This window comes from Sylvia atricapilla, chromosome 6 (genome assembly GCF_009819655.1).
Source record: "Sylvia atricapilla isolate bSylAtr1 chromosome 6, bSylAtr1.pri, whole genome shotgun sequence".
Lineage (NCBI taxonomy): Eukaryota > Metazoa > Chordata > Aves > Passeriformes > Sylviidae > Sylvia > Sylvia atricapilla.
Genome location: NC_089145.1, coordinates 43,780,926 through 43,800,907, shown reverse-complemented (window position 1 = coordinate 43,800,907; position 19,982 = coordinate 43,780,926). Strand labels below are relative to the sequence as shown.

Genomic DNA, 19,982 nt, shown 5'->3' with positions numbered 1-19,982 from the left:
CCTGGCCCCGCCCCGCCCGCGGCGCCCGCGCGGCAGCGCCGTAAAGCGCCGGGCCATGGCGGCCGCGCGGGTGCTGCGGGCCGGGGCCTGCCGCCGCCGCCTCCTCCTCTCCTCCGCCTCCTCCTCCGCCTCCTCCTCCGCCTCCTCTGCCTCCTCCTCCGGCGGCAGCCGCGCGGCTGAGCGCGGGGAGTGGCCGGACGGCGCGGTAAACCCGGGCGGGGGCGGAAGATTCTGTGGGGGAAGCCTCGGGGGCCGCCGCCCCGCGGAGGCCTGGGTGGGGAGCGCTCCGGCTGCCCCCGGTAACGCCGGTGGAGCGGGGGCGGCCGGTAGCAAACCGCGTTCCCCGCGGCCTCTGGTTTTTGGTGTGTCTGTCGAGCCCCTCGGTGTTTGTTTTTGGAGAGGCGCTGAGGTTCGGGCTGTTGGGTAACGCCAGGTATTCCCGAACCCGGCTGGGGCAGCCACACGCCTGTGTGTGGGCACATGGATGCAGGAAGAACGCCGGGCTGAGGAAAACCTAGAGTCATAAAATTATAAAATATGCTGAGTTTCAAGGGACCCACAAATATCACCGAAATCCGATTCCTGGCCTTGCACAGAACAGCCCTAAGAAATGCTCCGCCTGTCTGAGAGACTTGTCCAAAAGCTCCTTGAGCTTGTCATGCTTGGGGCCGTGACCCCGTCCCTGGGGAGTCTGTCACCCCATCAGCCTTTAATATCCAGCCTGATCTTCCCCTGGCACAGCTTCATCCTGTTCCCTCGGGTGCTCTCATTGGTCACCAGAGGGCAGAGATCAGCACCATAAAAAACTTTCGCACTTGCTAGTTCTCTCCATGAGGTATTTTAACAGGGTATCAGTGATAGAAAAATAAAATTTAAAAAAAATTTTAAAAAATATTAAAAAATACTTAATGATTCATGCCCGTGGTATGAATCATGCCGTGGAAGGAAGGGTGCCTTCCCTGTAGTGCGTTTGTAAGTAAAAGTAAATTGTAAATGTACACCATTATTTTTGGTCACAGTAAATAAATGTGCTTTATTTCTGAGCTTGCTATGCTTGCATGCTTCGTGGTTCTGTGGCGTTTGGGAGTTCATTCCAAACTGAGAGTGCAGCAGTGGGATAACGCGCTGTATCTGTTCGGCAGGGGCTGGGGTTCCGTCCCCCCGCGCACTCGCACAGCGACTGGATCGGGCCCCCGGACCAGCACTCCAACCTGCGCCCCGTCATCTTCTACGTGCCCCCGGAGGAGTCGGCGCTGGAGCGGCGCCTGCGGGAGGCGCGCCAGGAGGCGCAGGCCAGCAACCAGCGCTTCTGGGCACGGCACAACCGCGCCTTCCGCCAGGTGAGCCCGGCCTCGCACCTCCTCCTGCTGCTCTGCGCCCAGACCCGGGGGGCTTGGCCTCTCTGAGGTGGGGCTCAGTTCTGCCTGCTCTTAATGCACTCAGGGGCACGGAGGAAATGATGGTTTTATCAGTCATTTCTTTAACTGACGCACAGAACTAAAAATCCCATGTTTTATTGCTGCCTGGTGGCATAGAGTATTTGACTTTTTCCTGTCTTGCACTGAAAGTATAAAGTTGTAGCTGCCCTACGTGCAAGACCTGTCTGTGACTAGAGCAGCTGTGGAAAATTATTTCGTGGCTGGTTTTTCTCTTGTCATAAGTGAGAGAAATTTGGTGTAATTACCAAGACTAAATGAGGTTAAATGATATGTCCCATTTCACTGGCACTGTATCCCAGCAAGGCTAAAGTGAGTCTGTCTCCTTTCCTGATTTTAGCATCTCCCAACCAATGTGGCATTTCTTGGAAGAACAGTAACAGTTCAGTAATTCACCATCGTTTATGATGTCAAACATCATATCCTCTCAAAACTTGCAAAAAATCCCCCCAAAAAATGAAGCTTATGTTTTTTAATTCCACAGAACTGTTTTTTAAGTCTGTAAAACTCACACACAAATGTTTATTGTGCTTCCATCTAAATAATTTTAATTTTTTAGGCTGCATATTTTTCTCTGTGCTCAAAATCTCAGTTATACAGTACAGCACATTTCCATAGTTTGTTTTATACATTGAAAGTTTGAATCCTGTCAAACAACACTGAAGTTTGGCTGTATCTTTACTCCACAAATCAGTTTTATAAATGTTAGTATGGTACTTTCATGAACTGATTGATGCATGCAGGTAGCAGGATCTAGGTGACCATTTTAACTAACTCAGTGGATTAGGAAAAGTGTTTAGTTGACACTTCCAAGTATAACAAGTATTGCTAGTTATTTCAAAGGGTGCTGAACACCACAATCCTATGTAATTAAAAACAATGGTTAACTTCAAGGACTGACTACATCCCATTCTAATGTGGAAAAACATGTTTTAGGAAAAAGAAGAATTTATTTATTCAAGACTGAAAGCCAAGGGTCTGGAAATGAGAGATGAATCAGGTTAGTGAGATCTTTGTTAAAAGTTTAGGATGCATTCTGAATTCTGTTTAACTTTGAATTTTGCTAGTTTATGCTCTTTGTGTTCTGTCACAAGTAAATCTTAGGGGGAGGCTTTAGAAGTGTTTTCAGGAGTGTGATAAAAAAAGAGATGAGGAGCTTTTCAGAGACATTCACATGGGGTCAGATCATCTGTTGCACTGTTCTCCCCCTAATTCCTTCCCCACAGCCAGAGGGAATGTGCTGAAATCCTAGCCCAGTAATACAATAATCATGTAGCCTAAGGAGGGACTTTTTACTTTCACACCTCCTGAGCCAGTGAGCTGGCTGAGATAAACACACAGAGCATTTGCCTCGAGTGCATGTTATGGTTGCACGGATAAATTCACAGTCTTTGGCTTCAGGTCCATGGTGTGTCCAATGAATACAACATTTTTCCTTGAGGGAGAGGAAGACAGCTTCTAGTGAGATGGCAGCTGCTATCTGCCTGTCTCTGCCTGAGCACAGTTGCTGTAAAATAGTTGTCTCTCTAATTCATTATGTGAAAATGAAAACAAAATGCCTTCATAAAAATAGTGAATTGGACATTGTAGTATGAGGTTGAACACTTTGTTCACAGAATAATGATCTGTTTGAGTTGAGTGAAGTATCTGCTCTGACGTTCTGTAAGTCACAGACCATTACTTTTCCTTTCTGTTTGTATCCTGGTGATCAGCGTGTGCTTGAGGAGTAATTTTAAGATCTACGTTGTTTCAAAAATACTTCTTTTATATTGCTGTTTCAGGTTTTTGTGGATTTTGTGGGTTTTGGTTTTTTGGGGTTTTTTGGTTGGTTTTTTTTTACACTCTAGAAGTAAAAGAGAGTATACTTCCATTAAAAATAAATTTATATCAACTGCATGCCTTTGGTCACCTATTCTATAATACAGCAGTGAGCGTTTGTAAAAATAAAGATATGTACAAACAGTTGGAACAAAACTTACTTTTCTGTGTAATAAATCACTTTTGCTGATACTAGTATGAAGAAAAGAATTAACTACAGGTATTAAGCTGACAGCCTTCCAATGGTTTTAGAGTTATTTATGCCATAGTATGTTAATACATTGTGGTATATCAGTTTTTAAAATAATAACAGAGAGAACCAGTCGATAATTTACATTTCTGTGATCAATCTCAAGAGCCTTAAAATGCATTTTGGAAGAGTAACAAGTTGAATATTGCAATTCCATCTCCCTCATCACATCCATGTTCCCTGGGGCATTGAAATTTGACTTTCATTTTAGGGACATTTTGTGCCAGAAGGTTTGTGTAGGAATTGTCTGGTAGAGTTGAGAATATTTGCTGGTTCTCAGGATTAGACATCTGTGATGTAGCCACAGGTCTTCCTGTTCTTCCTTACGTATTTTGGTTATGAGTGACATAGTCAAAATCATTTCTTGTATTTGCTTCTTCTCAAAATAATTGCCTGCTAGATTGTTTGGAAGTCTGACATCTCAGAACATAAACTTTTTGCCTGAAGTTACTTGAAATTTATCAACAGTAATAGAGAAAGAATTAAATCTGAAAATACCATGCCAATTGTGGATAGTGTTCTTTTGATATTTATGGACTTGCTTTAGAGGGGAAATTAAGTTACTAAATGCTCTTACTGGTTTAGGCTTCAGCCCTGTGAGAAATTATTTTATTCAAAGGATAGATACTCCTAGATCTATGCACATTTTCATAGGGGTTCACTGGTTCCCTAAATAGTCTAAGAGCTGATAAACTTTATCACTTCCACAAGTAATAGAGGTTTAAGAATTATGCCAGCTTCAAGATGATCAGTATTTTTAATCTGCTGTGCTCTTTAGATAAGTTTTAAAAAGTTGAAAGATAAAGGCATATTAACTTGTTCAGGATTACACACAAAGCTTGTAGAAGCAGAGAGTTAGACCTAGCATCTGAACCCAGTGTTTTGATCCAAAGAATTGCCTTAACTTTGTTACACCAAAACCTATTTTCAGGTCACAAAGCAACACTGAATGCAGAAGAAATGGCTGACTTTTACAAGGACTTTCTAAGTAAAAATTTAAAAAAGCATTTGCAGTATAACAGGTATGTAAAAGGTATTTATGTTGGCCATTATACATTACAGTCTAAGGGAAAGGTATAAGATCAAGTTTAAAATCTGAACATTTTTTTCTGTAATTGGTAAAACAGCACAAACCCCTGTAATTTTGGAATTTTTTTAAAATGCTGTTATTAGCATTTGACAGAAATTTGCATTATCATTTGAGTTCTGCTGCTGCTTATTGTTGTTTTAGTGGAAAGATAAGCTCAAGTCTGAGGTTTAAAGAGACAAGATCAGGCACATTTTATTATCTTAGGGCACAGGTCTTTTCATGCTGCTAATTGAAACTGATAAATATGCAAATAGACCACTTGAAAGTTTTGTATAACAGATTCTAGCTGACTGTTAAATAAGGACAAGTAAATGTTTATCTCAAAGGAAAATCTTTTAATGGGAGTAATATTTAATAATCTTGTGTCTATTACTTTGCAATTGTTTAATAAAAAAGTGATCAGCTTTTGAGTTTGGTGAGGCATAAATTAATCACCTGACTTGCCCTGAGTGGAATTTCAGCTACAGCTTGGTCAACCCACATCCAGCTCTTCTAAACATCTCCTGCATTGTTGCAGTGTTACTGTGTGTACAACTCAATAAACTGGATGGGGGTCTAAAAGGGGTGAAAAATTACTTGAAAACACACATTCCCCTGCAAGAAGCTGTGCACACTTGAAAAAGGGCTAGAAATGAGGGAGGAATGGGAAGGTGGAGAAAGACAGCACTTAAACCAGGAATAATGACCACTGAATGTGAAAGCACAACTGCAGTTCCCTCCCTGTACTGGATTGGAGATTATTTGGCTCAAAAGTGTCAAGTGTGACTGGGTTCCTAAAGGCGTAATGCTAGTGAGAATTCTGCCATCACTCTAACTGATCTATAACAAATGGTGGCTCAAGTGTCTTTGTGTGTATTGTGCATAAACTATAAAATACTATCCTGTAAGAACAATTTAACTAAGAAATATTTAAATATGCACATCTTATCTTGCCCATGGAGGGACAGGGGGGAACCTCACCATCATCCAAAGCAACAGTATGAAAAGATGCAAAATAAAAAATTGTTTTTAGTGAAAGGATTGTCAATACATTGCCTATAACTGATAAGTAGGAATGCAAGTAGTTCATCTTTGAACTGGTTACCAGTTGCCATTGTTGCAGTGACCTTAGGATAGTGTCCCATCTTCAGAGCAAGATAATTCAGGTTTTGTGCTTAAACATGACTTTCCTTGCTGCTGACTTGTAAAATCAGCTTGTGTCAGCTGCATTGTTGTAGTTTCAATGTGGAACTGCACAGCACTGAAAACAGCAGAGCTTTTTACAGGCACTCTGATTTTGAGGGGTCATATTTATAAAAATCTGTTTATGCGTTTAGCTGTATGTTCTTTTGCAGTATTGCCAGCTGGCCTGAAAACTGGCAGCTGAAGTGTTGCAACTTCTAAAATGTAGTTAAAATTGAAGCAATGACTGTGCATACATGCCTTCAATATTTAGTTCAGGGTACTTAGACTGGAAATACAATTTCGTTTTGGGAAAAAAATCAAGAAGTATATAGGAAATTCAATGTGAAAGGGGAAAAGAAACATTTGCAATGTTAGCATGATATTTTTATTTAACATGACATTTGAAGGGGTAGCTCAGTGCTGCCTGTCAGTGTGAGTTTGGCTGCCGTCCTCACTGAGAGGTTGGTATCTCAGGCTTATGTTAGATCTGTGCATGCAAGGTTTGCCCCAGACATCTTGAAAGAAGACCTAAATCCCAGTGTTCTAGTTCTAGAATTCTACATATTCTATTGCTTCTTGTGAGCATTTTACAACATGGGAGTGAGATGCTTGTTAGAAATTAGAAAAAAAATTTGATATTATTTTAATTTGTAACAGGGGCAAGAACTTGAAGCAAGTTTTCAGAGGTTAAAAAGGGCTGATGCAAACCATACTGGGAATAATTTGAATTGGTTCCAGAAGTCATGCATGATTCATAAAAATTAAGTTATTTAAAGATATAAAAACTAACTTTGACAATATTAAAGGCATTATCTTTAACAGATATTGCAGTAGAAAGATAATATGGGTAAAGAAAATGGGTTATACAATTAGCCTTTGAAGTGGGATTTGAGTTTATTTTTTCCTACCCTTGTATGAGACCAGCTCTGCCCTTTTCAACACAGGCATCTTCATCCACACACAAACAAATCTTATCTGAAGCACAGCACTGGCAGGAAGTTAGTCCAGATATCTTTGTGGTCAGCTTTACTTCTGAAACATGAGACATGGTTTTAACTGTTTTATCTCACCTGATTTCAAATACAGTTGCAACCCTGTAATCCACGTGTCCTCTGTTCATGAATGTGGATTTACACATAGACTTTTTCATGGGTTATTAAACTCTTACTAGGCAGGAAAAGCATTACCACAAAGAACAGAAAATGCAGGTCATCACTGAAATGTCATTTGTCAGTGCCAAAGGATATTTTAATATAATTGTGTATCTTTTTCCTGTTCTTGTTCTGTGTGCTGATGATTTTCTTGGCTTTGGAATCCTAGAGATTGGTATAAACATAACTTTAGGATCACATTCCTCATGGGACAAGTAGCACTGGTGAGAGCTCTGAGGTGGCTTCGTTGGAGAAAGAAAAATGTAGAACAGTAATCACAGCTCCATGAAGAATGCAACACTATATGCTGTAAACTTGTCGTTTATAATAATGTTCAAAATCTGAATGGTTGATGCAATAATTACTTGAATCTGTTTACTAAAACTATGTAAATAAAAGTCAACACTTCTTAATTTATAAGCTGTATGTAGGTTTCCTTTACCCTTTATTCCAAGAATATCTAAAACATTTCTCCACCAAAACACAACCAAAAAAACTTTTAAAAGCTGTTCTTTGTTCATGTCAGATAGAATGGGTAATGACTGTCCTGTTTCTACTGTAGAGTTACGGCTGCTAAATAATAGGAGATTCACAGTGCTGTACCTGAACTCTGGTCTCAATTATGTCACCACTAACCATATTAGTATATAAAGACAAAAATGCCTCATTTTGCAGCAGTAGCCCGTCTGGGGTAGTAGCGATCCATAAGTACACACAATGAGTGAAGGAACAAGTTTGTTTTGTAAGTATATATACAGTCATTTTAGAATAATCCTCTGTTCAGTGTGATTATTTGCTATTTTTAATAAAGATTTAAGTATGATGTCATGTAAAATGCTAATGCAATAGTGTCCTGGGTTGTAGTTTAGGATGTATTCTATCACCATCTTCAGTTAATGGCCCATCCATGCCTTGTACATGACTCAGAGATAACTGCCTCCGGCTGTTATCTCTCTTTAATGGGCCATTAAGGCTCTCTTCCATGACTCATCATCCCATTGTGAGATGCTCCGCCCATGGGGAGGAGCCAGGCATTCTCACCTGGATATAAGCTGGGATTTGGGACAGTAGAAGCAGCCTTCACTCACTGGATTCCCAGAGGACCAGAGCTACCAGACCTTTCTACGAGATTTCTGCTTCAGGAAGACCACCTCACCTGGACTGCTTCCATCACCCTGATCAGGTTGTATTCTGACTCTGTCAGTGGTTCTTCTTTTTGTATTTATTTTATTTTATTTTATTCTATTTTATTTTCCTTTTCTTCTCATTAAATTTTATTTCTGACTTAGAGCCTCTCACTTGATTTGTTTTCAAACCACAACGAATAGGATCTTAGGCTTTTGTTTAATTAAGAGGAAATGGGAAAAGAGCTCCTCTGATCCATCACTGGTAAATGTTTTAGTTGCTGAGCACCTCAATGTCCTTTTTAAAAAATGTGCTGCCTGTCATATAATCTTGGTAGAAGATGAAACTGGTAACTCCTGTATGGAGAACATTTCTAGAAGTATGCATGGCTTTCTCCTGGTTCATTTCTTCCAAAAAAAGTCCTGTTCTCATCACTTTCTTAAAGGCACTGAAAACAGCTTTCCTGAGGGTTGTTTCTGTGGCCTGGAAAGAGCTTGGTTCAAGTGAAGTCCTAAAATGTTACACCATGTATTTTTAATTTAAAAGAAGTCTCACTTCTCACTATCTTCTCTCTGTCCATATATACAGTTAAATGATCTTTTTTATCCAGTACCTACTAAAAAGAATGCGTGCTGTCAGATGAAGTGTTTTCCTAAAGCTGTGCTGTAGGGAAGGTTCTGCTTTTGGAAACATGATCTCAGTAGCCATTGACCTGTTTTTCATATCTAAACATGACATGATTTATTCAGAGACTTTTTCAACTGGAGCAAAAAGAGCTTTGTCCCCATCAGCTATAATAATTTCTTTGCAAAATGAAATACTGATACAGTAGCAGATCACAGTGTTTCATACAACTATGGTGTTATATTTGGGCTAAAGTGACCACTGAACTGTGATTTTACATGTTGAGTTATTAGTAAATTAAAACAGTCATTAATGGTGTTTGCTGAGATAATAACAAATACTTTGAAAATATTTGTGAATGTTACACTGCATCAGTACTGTAAAGGGTATATATTGATTTAAAAATTACAAAACGCCATGTTTCGGAAAATAAATTTTTGAAATAGACTATTGTGGGTGTGTAATAGAATTGATTCTTCAGGGGTTTACAGTAAATCATATCTTACAGTATGTAAGCTTTGACCACAATGTGAATGCACACTTTAATAGGTAGTTCTGATATAAAAAAATAATTGGATAATACAAGAAAATACCCCAGAACGGGAGAGACCAGAGCCCCAGTGGACTGGTGGTTAATGGCCATATGTTCTGACAGCCTGTGTATAACATCCCTAAGGTAGTTTCAGATACACTTTAAATGGGTAGAGGTCAATCAAAAGCATTTTCATTTTCTGAGCTGCTCACTTCCATTAACACAGACATTTTTGTGTCTGCCTGCTGAACCAGATCGGGAAATTGATTCGCTACTCGAACTAATCCAAGGAAAAAACTGTTCTATGTCAGACGAATTAATGTGCCTCATCATGCAGATATGTGTTGTTTGGCATGGGGGAGCTGTGGGAATTCAAATGGAAGCTTTGGATTGTGCTTCTGTAAATTCACAGTTAAAACTGTTTTCTGAACATGTAATTTTCGTGGTGTTCACCCAAAAACACTATCAGCGTATAATGGATCATGCTAGGATTAAGCTGTGAGCTTTGTCTTTTAAGTACCCCCAGGGACAGTGACTCAACCACCTCCCTAAACAGTCTGTTCAGCTGTCTGACGACCCTTCTGGTGAAGAAATTTTTCCTAATATCTCATCTAAACTTCCCCTGGCACAACTTGCAGCTGTTTCCTCTCATCCTGTTGCTTGTGACTTGGGAAAAGAGACCGACTCTCAAATCTACAACTTCCTTTGGGGTAGTTGTAGAGAGCAGTAATGCTGCAGCACCTCCCTGTCCTTCCTGGATTGAGGGGCTCAGAACTGGACACAGTGCCTGGGGTGTGGCCTCACCAGTGTTGAGTACAGGGGAATGAATGGTCACTGTCCTGGTCCTACTGACCACACTATTCCTGATAGAGGCCAGGATCCTCTGGCCTCGGCCACCTGGGCACACTCTTGCCTCTTGTTCAGACACTGTTGACAAAACCTCTGCTTGTCCTTGTTGACCCTCAAACCACTGGCCTTGGCCCATCAATCCAGCCTGTCCAGAGCCCTCCTGCCCTCCAACAGATCACACTCCTGCCCAGCTTGGTGTCTTCTGCAGACTGAGGGTGTCCTCAATCCCCTCATCCTGGTCATTGATAAAGATGTTAAAACAGAACTGGACTCAACTCTGCTGCCTAGGGAACACTACTCATGACTGGATGCTAAATGGATGGATGCAGCACCATTCACCAGCACTCTGAGCTCAGCCATCCAGACAGTTTTTAACAGTGAAGAGTGCACCCATCCAAGCCATGAGCAGCCAGTTTCTCCAGGAGAATGCTGTGGAAAACAATGTTAAAGCTTTATTGAAGTCTAGAAGGCAGCATCCACAGCCTTTCCCTCATCCTCTCCACAGGCCATCTTGTCACAGAAGGAGATGGGGTCAGTCAAGCAGGACCTTCCATGTGATCATTCTCAGGCACTTCTGTGGTTTCCAACACATCAATATCCCTTGTGTCACTGCTGCCACATGGATTTCCATCTGTCTCCATTGAGACAGCAGATGAAAGGACATCCCCAGCACACCATCCCTCAGACACTGGTGTATTGCCCCCAGGCCATCTACAGGCCTGGTTTTATCCTTTTCCCCCTTCAAATTCATTAGGATTCTGTGTGGAGTGCTTAGTGCCTTCATCTAAAACCTATTGAGGGAGTGAGGTATTTATCTATTAGCTAAGTGTTGAGGTCTGATTTAAAATATCTAATAGAACCACTATGAAAAGATGTTATTAAAAATAATCCGTCTGAAATTTTGAATCTCATTACTAAAAACCACATGCATTTACTGAGATAATTACATTTTCTGAACAGCCAAAAGCCGTATCATTTTCACCAGTGTTGCATTACTTTTGTCGGTTTTTTTCCTTGACTCAGAGCAATTGCAATAACACCAGCTGCTTTTAGATATTATTGATCATAAAACCTTTATACATCAAAGGAAAGCCAAGAAGATGCCAAAGACTACTAAAAATAAAATTTTTATGTATACAAAAGCCTGCTACAGTAACTGAAGCTAGTGAAATAGATCAAAGAGTGACTTTTCTGTGCACATTTTCTGAATATTAGAAAAATACAGGGGAGTGTTCTTATCATTTAAGTATTTAGCTAATCCTGTCAGAAGGAACAGCAGTATTTCATATTCAGTAGTGTCAGCGTATGCCTTTTAAGTCTCTCCCATGCACTCAGTACGTCCACAATAAAGCAGTAGTATTTTGGTAATATTAAAATAGTTTTAGTTTGTATTGACTTGGGGTGGTTTTGTTTTGAAAATCTGGGGGTTTGCTGTTCACTGAATTTCTCTATTGGAGCAATCATTTTGATAGAATATGAGAGGAATAAGAGGAAGTGTTAAATGAGAATTAAGCCGCAGACTGACTAAAGGCTGGGTTAAAGTGATTGCAGCATCTTTACATATGATTAATAAAGACCTGTACTTAAAAAAAGAAGAGCTGTTCTCAATTTCAGTATGATATTTAAAAGCAATGATAGCAGCAATGGAGGAGACAGCTTCTATGTTTAACTGAACGTTCTTAGGGATAATATAAAAATCTAGTTCAAACTTCAGATTCACTATTTAAAACTGACCCTTCCTGGCCCCATTTCAAATGGACTGTCCTGCTTGCAATTTTTAGCCTCCACTGTCACTAAGCAAGATTGGTACCCTACAGAGTAATCAGATTTAGCCAAACAAGAACTTAATTTACATCCTGTGCAGAGCCCACAGGCCAATCTTTTGCATAAAGACTGGAAGATTGAAATGTTTTCATGAAAGGATAATATATGCCTGGAACTGTAATATGCATGAATAACATTTTCATACTAAAAATTATATTCACTGATCACTGTAAACTGATTCACAGAATAATAAACCCATAATTAAATATTCAAGTTCATTTCTCTAAAAAATTAGTAAGGGAAAGACAGCTCACTTTATTTCTTAACAGTTTATGTCTTCAGATGAGTTTTTAAGTGCATAGAATGTAATCATCTTGAAGTACATACTCGTTAGTATTCATAATTATATAAATCACTTCTCTGTGCCTTGGCTTTGCATTCATTAATGGATTAAAATTTACCCAAGTACTGTGAGATTTGCTTGACTGATACTTTCAAACAGCAGATGCTGTGGAAGTGCAAGAGTAGTATATTTGGCTAGAAACAGTAAAGACAAAAAAATACATGATCCCTTTTCAAGTCTGATCTTATTCAGAAGTACTATTGTATAGTGACTTACCTACAATCAAAATCAGTTTTAGAAGCTCTGAAGGCACGGTCCATTTCATTCACTGGTTTGTGTTTGTGGCTTGTGGTTCAAACCAAATACCCATTAGATTGAGTTTCTTACATTTTGTAGGGAAAGGCACAGTGATTTTGTTTGCTGGTGTATGCAGGTTCTCATCCTTTGGGTGGTCCCAGGTGTGTTGTGACCAGGGCCTGAGACAGCAGGAGACAGCAGAAATGTCTTTATGCATCTCCTGAGGCTTCCAGGAGGCAATTAGCACCAGCCTAAGCCAGAGAAGCCCTGAAGCTACTGTGATGGACCATGTCTGGCATGAGTTTCCAGCAGCCCCCCTGCCAGTCAAGGCTTTCTGGCATTCAGCAGTGTTCTGTTCACACCGCTGCCTCCAAAGAACCCACTGATATGATTCAGCTGCAAACTTGGCTGTGATACTTCCATCAGCTGAGCCAATACACATTAACAGGCAAAACACAAGTTTCAGAATCATAAGAAATTCAGGTCACTACTCATATCTCATTGTAAAAGAACTTCCTGTTGACAAATTGTAATAAATCCTTGCCATGGAAAAATTCTCATATGATGATCGGGGTGTAGCATCAAACAGCATTGGCTGTTTTTAAAGGGCTCCAGAAAAGCTACAGACTTTAATTTCTGGAATGACTCGAATAATTAAAAGTCTAAATTCTTGGGAGAGAGCAGAGGGGGTATGTGTTGTTTTGCAAAACAGACTTTGTAGTTAAGGCTATTTAAGAAGACAAAATCCATGAATTTAAAATTTCAAAAGAGCCTGACTGCCTTGATTGCTTTCCAAGTGATTGTATTATCCTGGCCTGTCATATAGAAAATAGCTGGTATGACACAGCATAAATATTGTGCAACAAACCAAGTCAAGTCAGTTCTGACCTTAGTAGCTCTACAATAAATACTTAGGAGAAAACACTTCTCTGTTCAAAATTTTATAAGAATGAAAGACAAAATGGAAACTAAATTCCAATGAATATGTAAGAAAATGTGTTCTGAATTTATCAATCTTCTTTTCACATTTACCAAAATAGCATTTCACTTTTACCATCATTTCTGGAAAACCTCCAGCTTCCTCAGGCCTCATGAAAATTTCCACCATGGATAACAGAACAAAATACTAAGCTGACATATGAGTAAATAGCCACAGGTGCCAATTTGTGCCAAGGAAGAATTCCAGCTCACTTCAAAGAAAAAAAATCAGTTATGCCATAGGATATTATAGAGCAACTTGAGTTAACAAGAGATGCTCAAAATTAATTCGTTTGCTGCCTCTCCCCTGGTGCTGCTTCTGCTGCTGGAAAAAAAGGAAATTCAGTGTGGCACCTGGGCATGTCTAAATTACCGCAGTATCTCGGCCATAAATCTGAGTACCACAGGACTGAGTTAAACAGGCTGGTGTTGGGACAATGTGGCTGAAGAGCTGCCACTGTGCAGAGCACTTTTCCATCTCAGGAAGTTTTTTCTCAGGCTTTTAAATAATGAGGTTCACAGTTTCTCTAAAAGCAGCAAAGCAGCTTATTACTTACTGACTTCAGTCTATAATTTATAGGTATTATCAGCCATTTAGCACTCAATGTTGAATTTCATATGTAATTAACAATGTCATTTCAGCTTTTAGTGCTACTGTATGTCTACATGTAAATTAGAAAAACAATGTCATTTGTTTACAATATGAACTTTACTTTTGGGCGCTACCCAACAGAATTCATAACCAAAAATTCAAAAAGATAGAAAAGAAGTGAAATTAATGAAAAAGATGGTTAACACAGCATTCCAGCTTCCTTTGGCTGCAAAATGAGTGGGATGGGAAATGACAAATGTGTGAACCATCCTTTAAAGGAATTTAGAGTGCTTTCTGCATTGGTGCACAATAAACCAGGCAGCACTATTTTACAGTTATGTAGTTAATTACAAGGATGTGGGGCACGTTAAACTGCGGCCCACAACGGAACCACTTACAGGGTAGATTTCTGGTCAGTGTTATACACTGGGGTAGGAAGATACTGTTATTCATCAGCCAATTCTGTGTGAGTCATGGCAGCTTTCAAACATATGGTGATGGTGTATTTTGTGGCCCTTCAGTATGTAATGTGAAGTGTAACACTGTGTAGGCACTACATTTCACTTTCATGGGTGATTTATATTTATCAGTTGTTCCCAGCTTCCTCTTAGTGTTTACTGAGGCATGTGTCAGCTTCTGTTTACAGCTACATTATCTTCAATAGGTAGATAGAAAACCACACTATATATGTCTTTGAAACAATTTCAATACATTCAACATTTTCAATATATTTCAATTTCAGCTTTCATTAAAATAATTATTTTAGATATTAAGGAATAATCTTATATTAAAATACACAGACTCAAAATCTAAAGTACTGCATATGGCATGTTTCAGCAATTCCCCAGAACTTTCCCAGGAGGCTGTAGTTAATTGGTGTGGCAGAGTGAACTGCTCTCTGTTATCAAAACATCTCAAACAGTCCAGGTGTTTTAGGTGATAATAGTGTCATAGAGAACCATGGCAGCATAGATTTTTTTCCTTCAAAGAAATTATTGCAGGCTCTACTCTGTGAATTTTCCTGTGCCCAGCTGGCCACCAAAGTCAAAGGCCAAGGAGTCCTGCTTTAAATTCCTATTTATAATTGTTCTCTTGATGCCTTAAGTTTTAGCTTTCATATTTTCCAGATTCTGTACTGCATTAGTATATAACTCTGAACTTCATATAAAGCATTAGCAAGTTCTCTCCACAATTTAGTTTGACAAAACAATCCTTTTCCAGCCTGAGAACCAAGGACACCGTTGCAGCTTCAGGCCCAAAATGTATAAACAACAGGTAAATGAGGAGAGCAGTCTGGGAGGATGGGACTTCATAACCTGAAGCTGTAATTGGACAAGTAACCCCAATATGTAAATAGACCAAAACTTACAAAATGTGAAAACGTGTGATCCGTCATCCATCTTGGGTGTAGCCTCAGCCAGACTCTTGTACTCCCCAAGCTGTATTCTTTGAAGGCCTTTTTAATAAATACCTACTTTATTCATTTAACACTGTCTAGCCACTGTTCTAGCTATCCTCTCAAGGCATCACTCTAAAGTAAAATTGTAGCCTCAGAATATCTGTAATGACTTACATACCAATGAGTTAACTGCCTTCTTAGCCAGTTGCTGCACAAATTACCTAAATTGAATCCAGTCTTTTTGGCACAAGGAAAACCGCCAGAACACAATGTGATTCAGCGGTGTCTGCCAAACTTGTCAAACTAATAGCATCTCCTCACTTTTTTTTTTTTTATACCTATACTGGTCAATAAAAAACCTATGCACAGATGTAGGAGAAAATGCTTTCTTCAGAATTAGACACCTACTTTCTAAGGCCTCCTTTCACATCCCCTAAATATAGGGGATACAGTGAGTGTGGGTAGGCTAGGTTAGAGATGGGCCTCATGGAGGTCTTGGGCAGAGCTATCACATGAAAGGCAGGTCCTTGAGATTGTCCAAATCATACAGGGAGCAGGGAGTAGTATAGTGGTGAGAAGGACAAAGTTCATTTAAAGACCTTCTCTTAAACTCTTCTCATCTGGTCTATCAGTCTCAGTTCTAGAGCTTTTGGAGGCTGTCCACCAATTGAGTTCTTAAGAATATTTGCTCTGGCAGAGCTAATCCTTCCTGTAGGAGTGAATTACACAATCATCTCACTGATGTTTTAAGTGCAAGCCTTGATACCAGTGATGTACAAATCTTGCTTTCTTCTGTATCATTTTGAAGATACAGAAAAAATGAAGAGCGTGTCCATGGAATGTATTTGAACTCAATACTTTTAAGTGGATTTATCTGTGAACAAGCAAGAAAATGTCCTGTTGAAACAGTTTTTAAAAAAATGCATATCCAATAAAAAATGTAGGAATTACAGCATCTGAAAGTTAAGCAAAAGCTTCACGGTACATACTTGCTGTAGGAAGAAGGAGGTAGCAAGGAGAGAAGACTCATATACAAACCCCTGGGAATAAGATCATCTGTCCTTATCCTGCATCTGCTCTGTTTCCCAGGAGACAGGATGAGGAACAAAATATCTAGCACAGGCAGTTCTGTTTGCTATTGATTTTTAGAGTGACTCTGCCCTTCCTCAGCCCCATGTCCTGACTACCATCCATCTTGCCACAGGCACATTCAGAGAAGCCATTTTCTGTACAGACATAATTGGTCATTGGCACAGAAACGACAGAAACTGTTGTCACACAGCAGAAGCATGTCCATTTCCCTTTCCCTTGGGGGCAAACTCTATTACCATGAAGTCCCCAGTCCAGTGCAGCTGGGTACTGCCCCTGAAATACCCTCTTAACCAAGACAAACGCCAACAATGAAAAGTGGATGCAAAATGGCCTCCTGTAAAAAAGAGAAATTCCAATCAACCTTGGATGCCAAGTGAATTTGGTATAATTCCATATAGAGCATTAGCTAAGGAAGAGAAAAGCATTTAACAGAAAAAAGGGGTATAAAATTTTAGCAAGTACTGTGCCATGTGCAGAAAAGTAATACATCAAGTGAAAGGGAGGGTACTGATAAATCTGACTTGGGAACAAGCATTTCGGATAGTAACCATGGCACAAACAGTTGCAGTTCTTTAGGCTTAAGAAAGATGAAGCAAATAGGGGCAGAGAAGGGCAAATTGAATAATCAGGGAGATGTAGAATCTCTTTTAAAGAGATTAAGAGTTCAGTTTGTTTAGCCAAGCAAATTAATGGTCATGGGGGGAGAAGGGTGTGCAGAATCTGCTACACAGGTGAGTGGAGGAAGAACCAGCCAACAGAGTTATGCAGTGAAGAATTCTTTTTTTTCTATAATAATTTAATTAAACATGTATAAGAGAAGTGTTACCTGTGAGGACTTCCTGAGAAATGCAAACACAGAGAGAAATGGGGCCAATTACTAGCCAGGGAAAAGAGCCAGGAAAAAAATAACACAATTTGGCACAATATCTGTATGTATATATTACCCTTGAGAATGCACAGTGGAGGAGTGATGTTCTTGGGCAGGAAGGGCAAGATGCCTGCTTGGTTTTCAATGACTTTGATAATTACATTTAGAAAAAGACCAGATTATAGGTGGTTATCTGTAATGGCTTTTAGACTTTGGAGATTTAGTTGTCTTTCTTTCGTCAGTAGGTGCAAATTTCTACTTGGAAAAGGTCACATACAGGCATCCACTGGCATTAGCATTTCTTGTTATTAGCTTATGTGTAAGCTTTAATAAAAGGCAGCATCTGAAAAATCACAGCTTCTCTCTTCTCTAAATGTATGGAGGAACCTCAGATCTCCTATACCTGTATGAGGAAGGACCAGTTTTCCTGGTGCTGAGGCAAGTTTATATTCTAGTCTGTGCCTCTGCCTGATGTTGACAGGAAAAAAAAATCAGTGCTTTATCTACGTTTTCATAGATTCACCTCTCAAAATAAGAAAAGTCTCATACTGCTTAATGAAATTATGCCATATTTACAGTGGTGTGTGACTGAAATTACAGTTTCAGCCCTCACAGGTTGGTTGTTTTGGTTTGCGGGGTTTTTTTAGGAAAAAGCATTTTTATAATGAAACTCTGAAGGATTTAATGAGAAAAGGTTATCTAAAAGTCTCCTTTGCCAAGGATCCTACAATGACTACTGAAATTACCAAGGAAAGAGGCTCACCTAATCTAATTGCAAGTAATCTGGCAGCCAAATGGGATGAATTAGCACATCTCTAAAGGAATGCTGACAAACCATATAGGTAATAAAGAACTGGTGTTCTAAGAAAGGGAAGGGGATAATGGCAGCAGTAAGAAAGCAGGCACTTAGAAATCAGTAAAGGTGATCCTTTTCCCCCTCTACTTTTACCTACCTGTTCCTGGGTTTGAACAAAAACATATAATTTTGTGTTTGGAAGAGTCTGTTGTGTTTGTGGAATAAAGCTTTTTCCTATCAGTACTAGGCCTTATCCCAATATAAAGGTAAAAAAAGGGAGCTGAGTAATAATTGGGAAGTAAGGATATATACGAAGGTGAACAGGAAGTACTGTACCACAGACTGAATGTTATTATTCTAGTAGTGGCTGGGGCTGATATTCCATCAACAGCATGTTTTTTATTTCTTCAGGAGGATCTAATACACTTCTGCAATGGTTCAGTGGCTGAGGTAGGTGAATACAGAAATAAATTTAACTTCCTGTGACTCATATGCAGCGATTAAAATCCTCACAACCTCGAATAAGCAACTGAAACCCCAGGAGATAATAAACTCACTGAGAAGTGAAAGTATGGAGGAAGGAAAGGAGGAACATAAATCGAATGTTATCTTACTTTATGCATAAGCACTAAAAGTCATGCAGAGTGAACACAGAGAAGAGAGTATTTCCAAACTAGAAAGGTGCTGGTAGTCAACCATCAGCTGACTATGGAACATTGAAACAAGTGAGGAATAAAGTTGCTTCATCTTTCAGTGAAGTAAGAGGTATGACAGAAGGCAGAACAGAAATTGCTGGTGGAGCATAGTGAATATGCAGTGGTGTAAACCTTCCCTCATAGAGGTGGCAACCTATTCCTTGAATGCAAGGAGTAAAAATACAAGTCTAATTATCATCACAAGCTCTTCTCTGTGGATCCTTAACCTATTCAGATTTTTGATGTTTAAAGTAGGAACATGGAGAATAGTGACAGTGTCTGTAAACTCATATAGCACAGAGTATTAGAACTTGTCAAAGGGTGAATCCTTATCTCCTCGATCACTTACTACTTTGAAGATAACAATGGCAATTGGGATATATAAATATAGCCATGTTGCTGAAATTGTCTAATATTTTTTCTTTGTACACATTAATATTGATATACAAATTCTCTAGCTTTCCAGTGGTTATTTTAACTGTATTACCTGAGGTTTAGAAGTCTGTTTTTCATAACAGAACTGTTTTAAAGCTAATTGAATGTGCTGCTTAAACCTTTCATTCAATCTGTTACGTTCTTTAGCAGCAGCACAGCTCCGTAATAACTGAGAGATGAAAAAACATCTTGTTAACAAAATGCCCAGTGGAAGTATCCTGCTCTGTTTTAAAAAACATAATAGAAATTAACTGTTAGGACTTGAATTAACACTGCACACTTTATTTCCTTGTTATTTTTCTGTGGAGAGAAAACAGCAGGGAAAAGCAAACTGGCTTTCATTTGTTGCAGCTTCCTAGAAATCCTTGTGACTGTGAAAAAAAAGAATTCACTTGCATGTAAATAAAGCGTATTGACTTGGGAAGCAGGATCACGATCAGTGTTTATTTTACTTAGAATTAATGCCTTGCCTGACAGTGGGTTCCCAATGGTAAGTTCAGGCATTTGACAATGAGTCAAGCAAAGCAAAACACAGTCCTTTTACCCCAAAGTGCCTGAACTCCCTGATATAAAGGTAGCTCTGCATGAAGTAATTGCACATATGAACAAAAGAGTTGGGCTAAAATGTGCCTGGGACTGTGTACTTGACACTTCTGAGTCTTGAGCGCTGTTTTTTATGTGTCC

At 39.5% G+C, this 19,982-nt stretch overlaps 2 protein-coding genes across 6 annotated transcripts in view; both read left to right on the top strand.

The window, feature by feature from the left end:
* Positions 1-14,892, top strand: part of TRMT61A (tRNA methyltransferase 61A) — a 108,175-nt gene extending 93,283 nt beyond the window's left edge. Inside the window, exon 5 of the transcript XR_010743848.1 lies at positions 14,883-14,892. The gene's annotated coding sequence lies outside the window, so the exon portion shown is untranslated. The remainder of the gene's footprint in view (positions 1-14,882) is intronic.
* Positions 1-18,604, top strand: COA8 (cytochrome c oxidase assembly factor 8). Of its 5 annotated transcripts, none has more exons than XM_066321728.1 (5): positions 1-274; positions 1,143-1,340; positions 2,373-2,436; positions 4,436-4,526; positions 10,545-11,634. In XM_066321728.1, exons 1-5 carry the CDS (start codon positions 56-58, stop codon positions 10,681-10,683), a joined length of 711 nt encoding a protein of 236 aa, XP_066177825.1. In that variant the 5' UTR covers positions 1-55; the 3' UTR covers positions 10,684-11,634. The 5 variants fall into 5 exon arrangements, with proteins under 5 accessions (XP_066177825.1, XP_066177829.1, XP_066177827.1 ...); XM_066321732.1 differs by lacking the exon at positions 10,545-11,634 and adding an exon at positions 18,580-18,604 and having other exon boundaries at positions 2-274; XM_066321730.1 differs by having other exon boundaries at positions 3-205.
* The last annotated feature ends 1,378 nt before the right edge of the window (positions 18,605-19,982 follow it).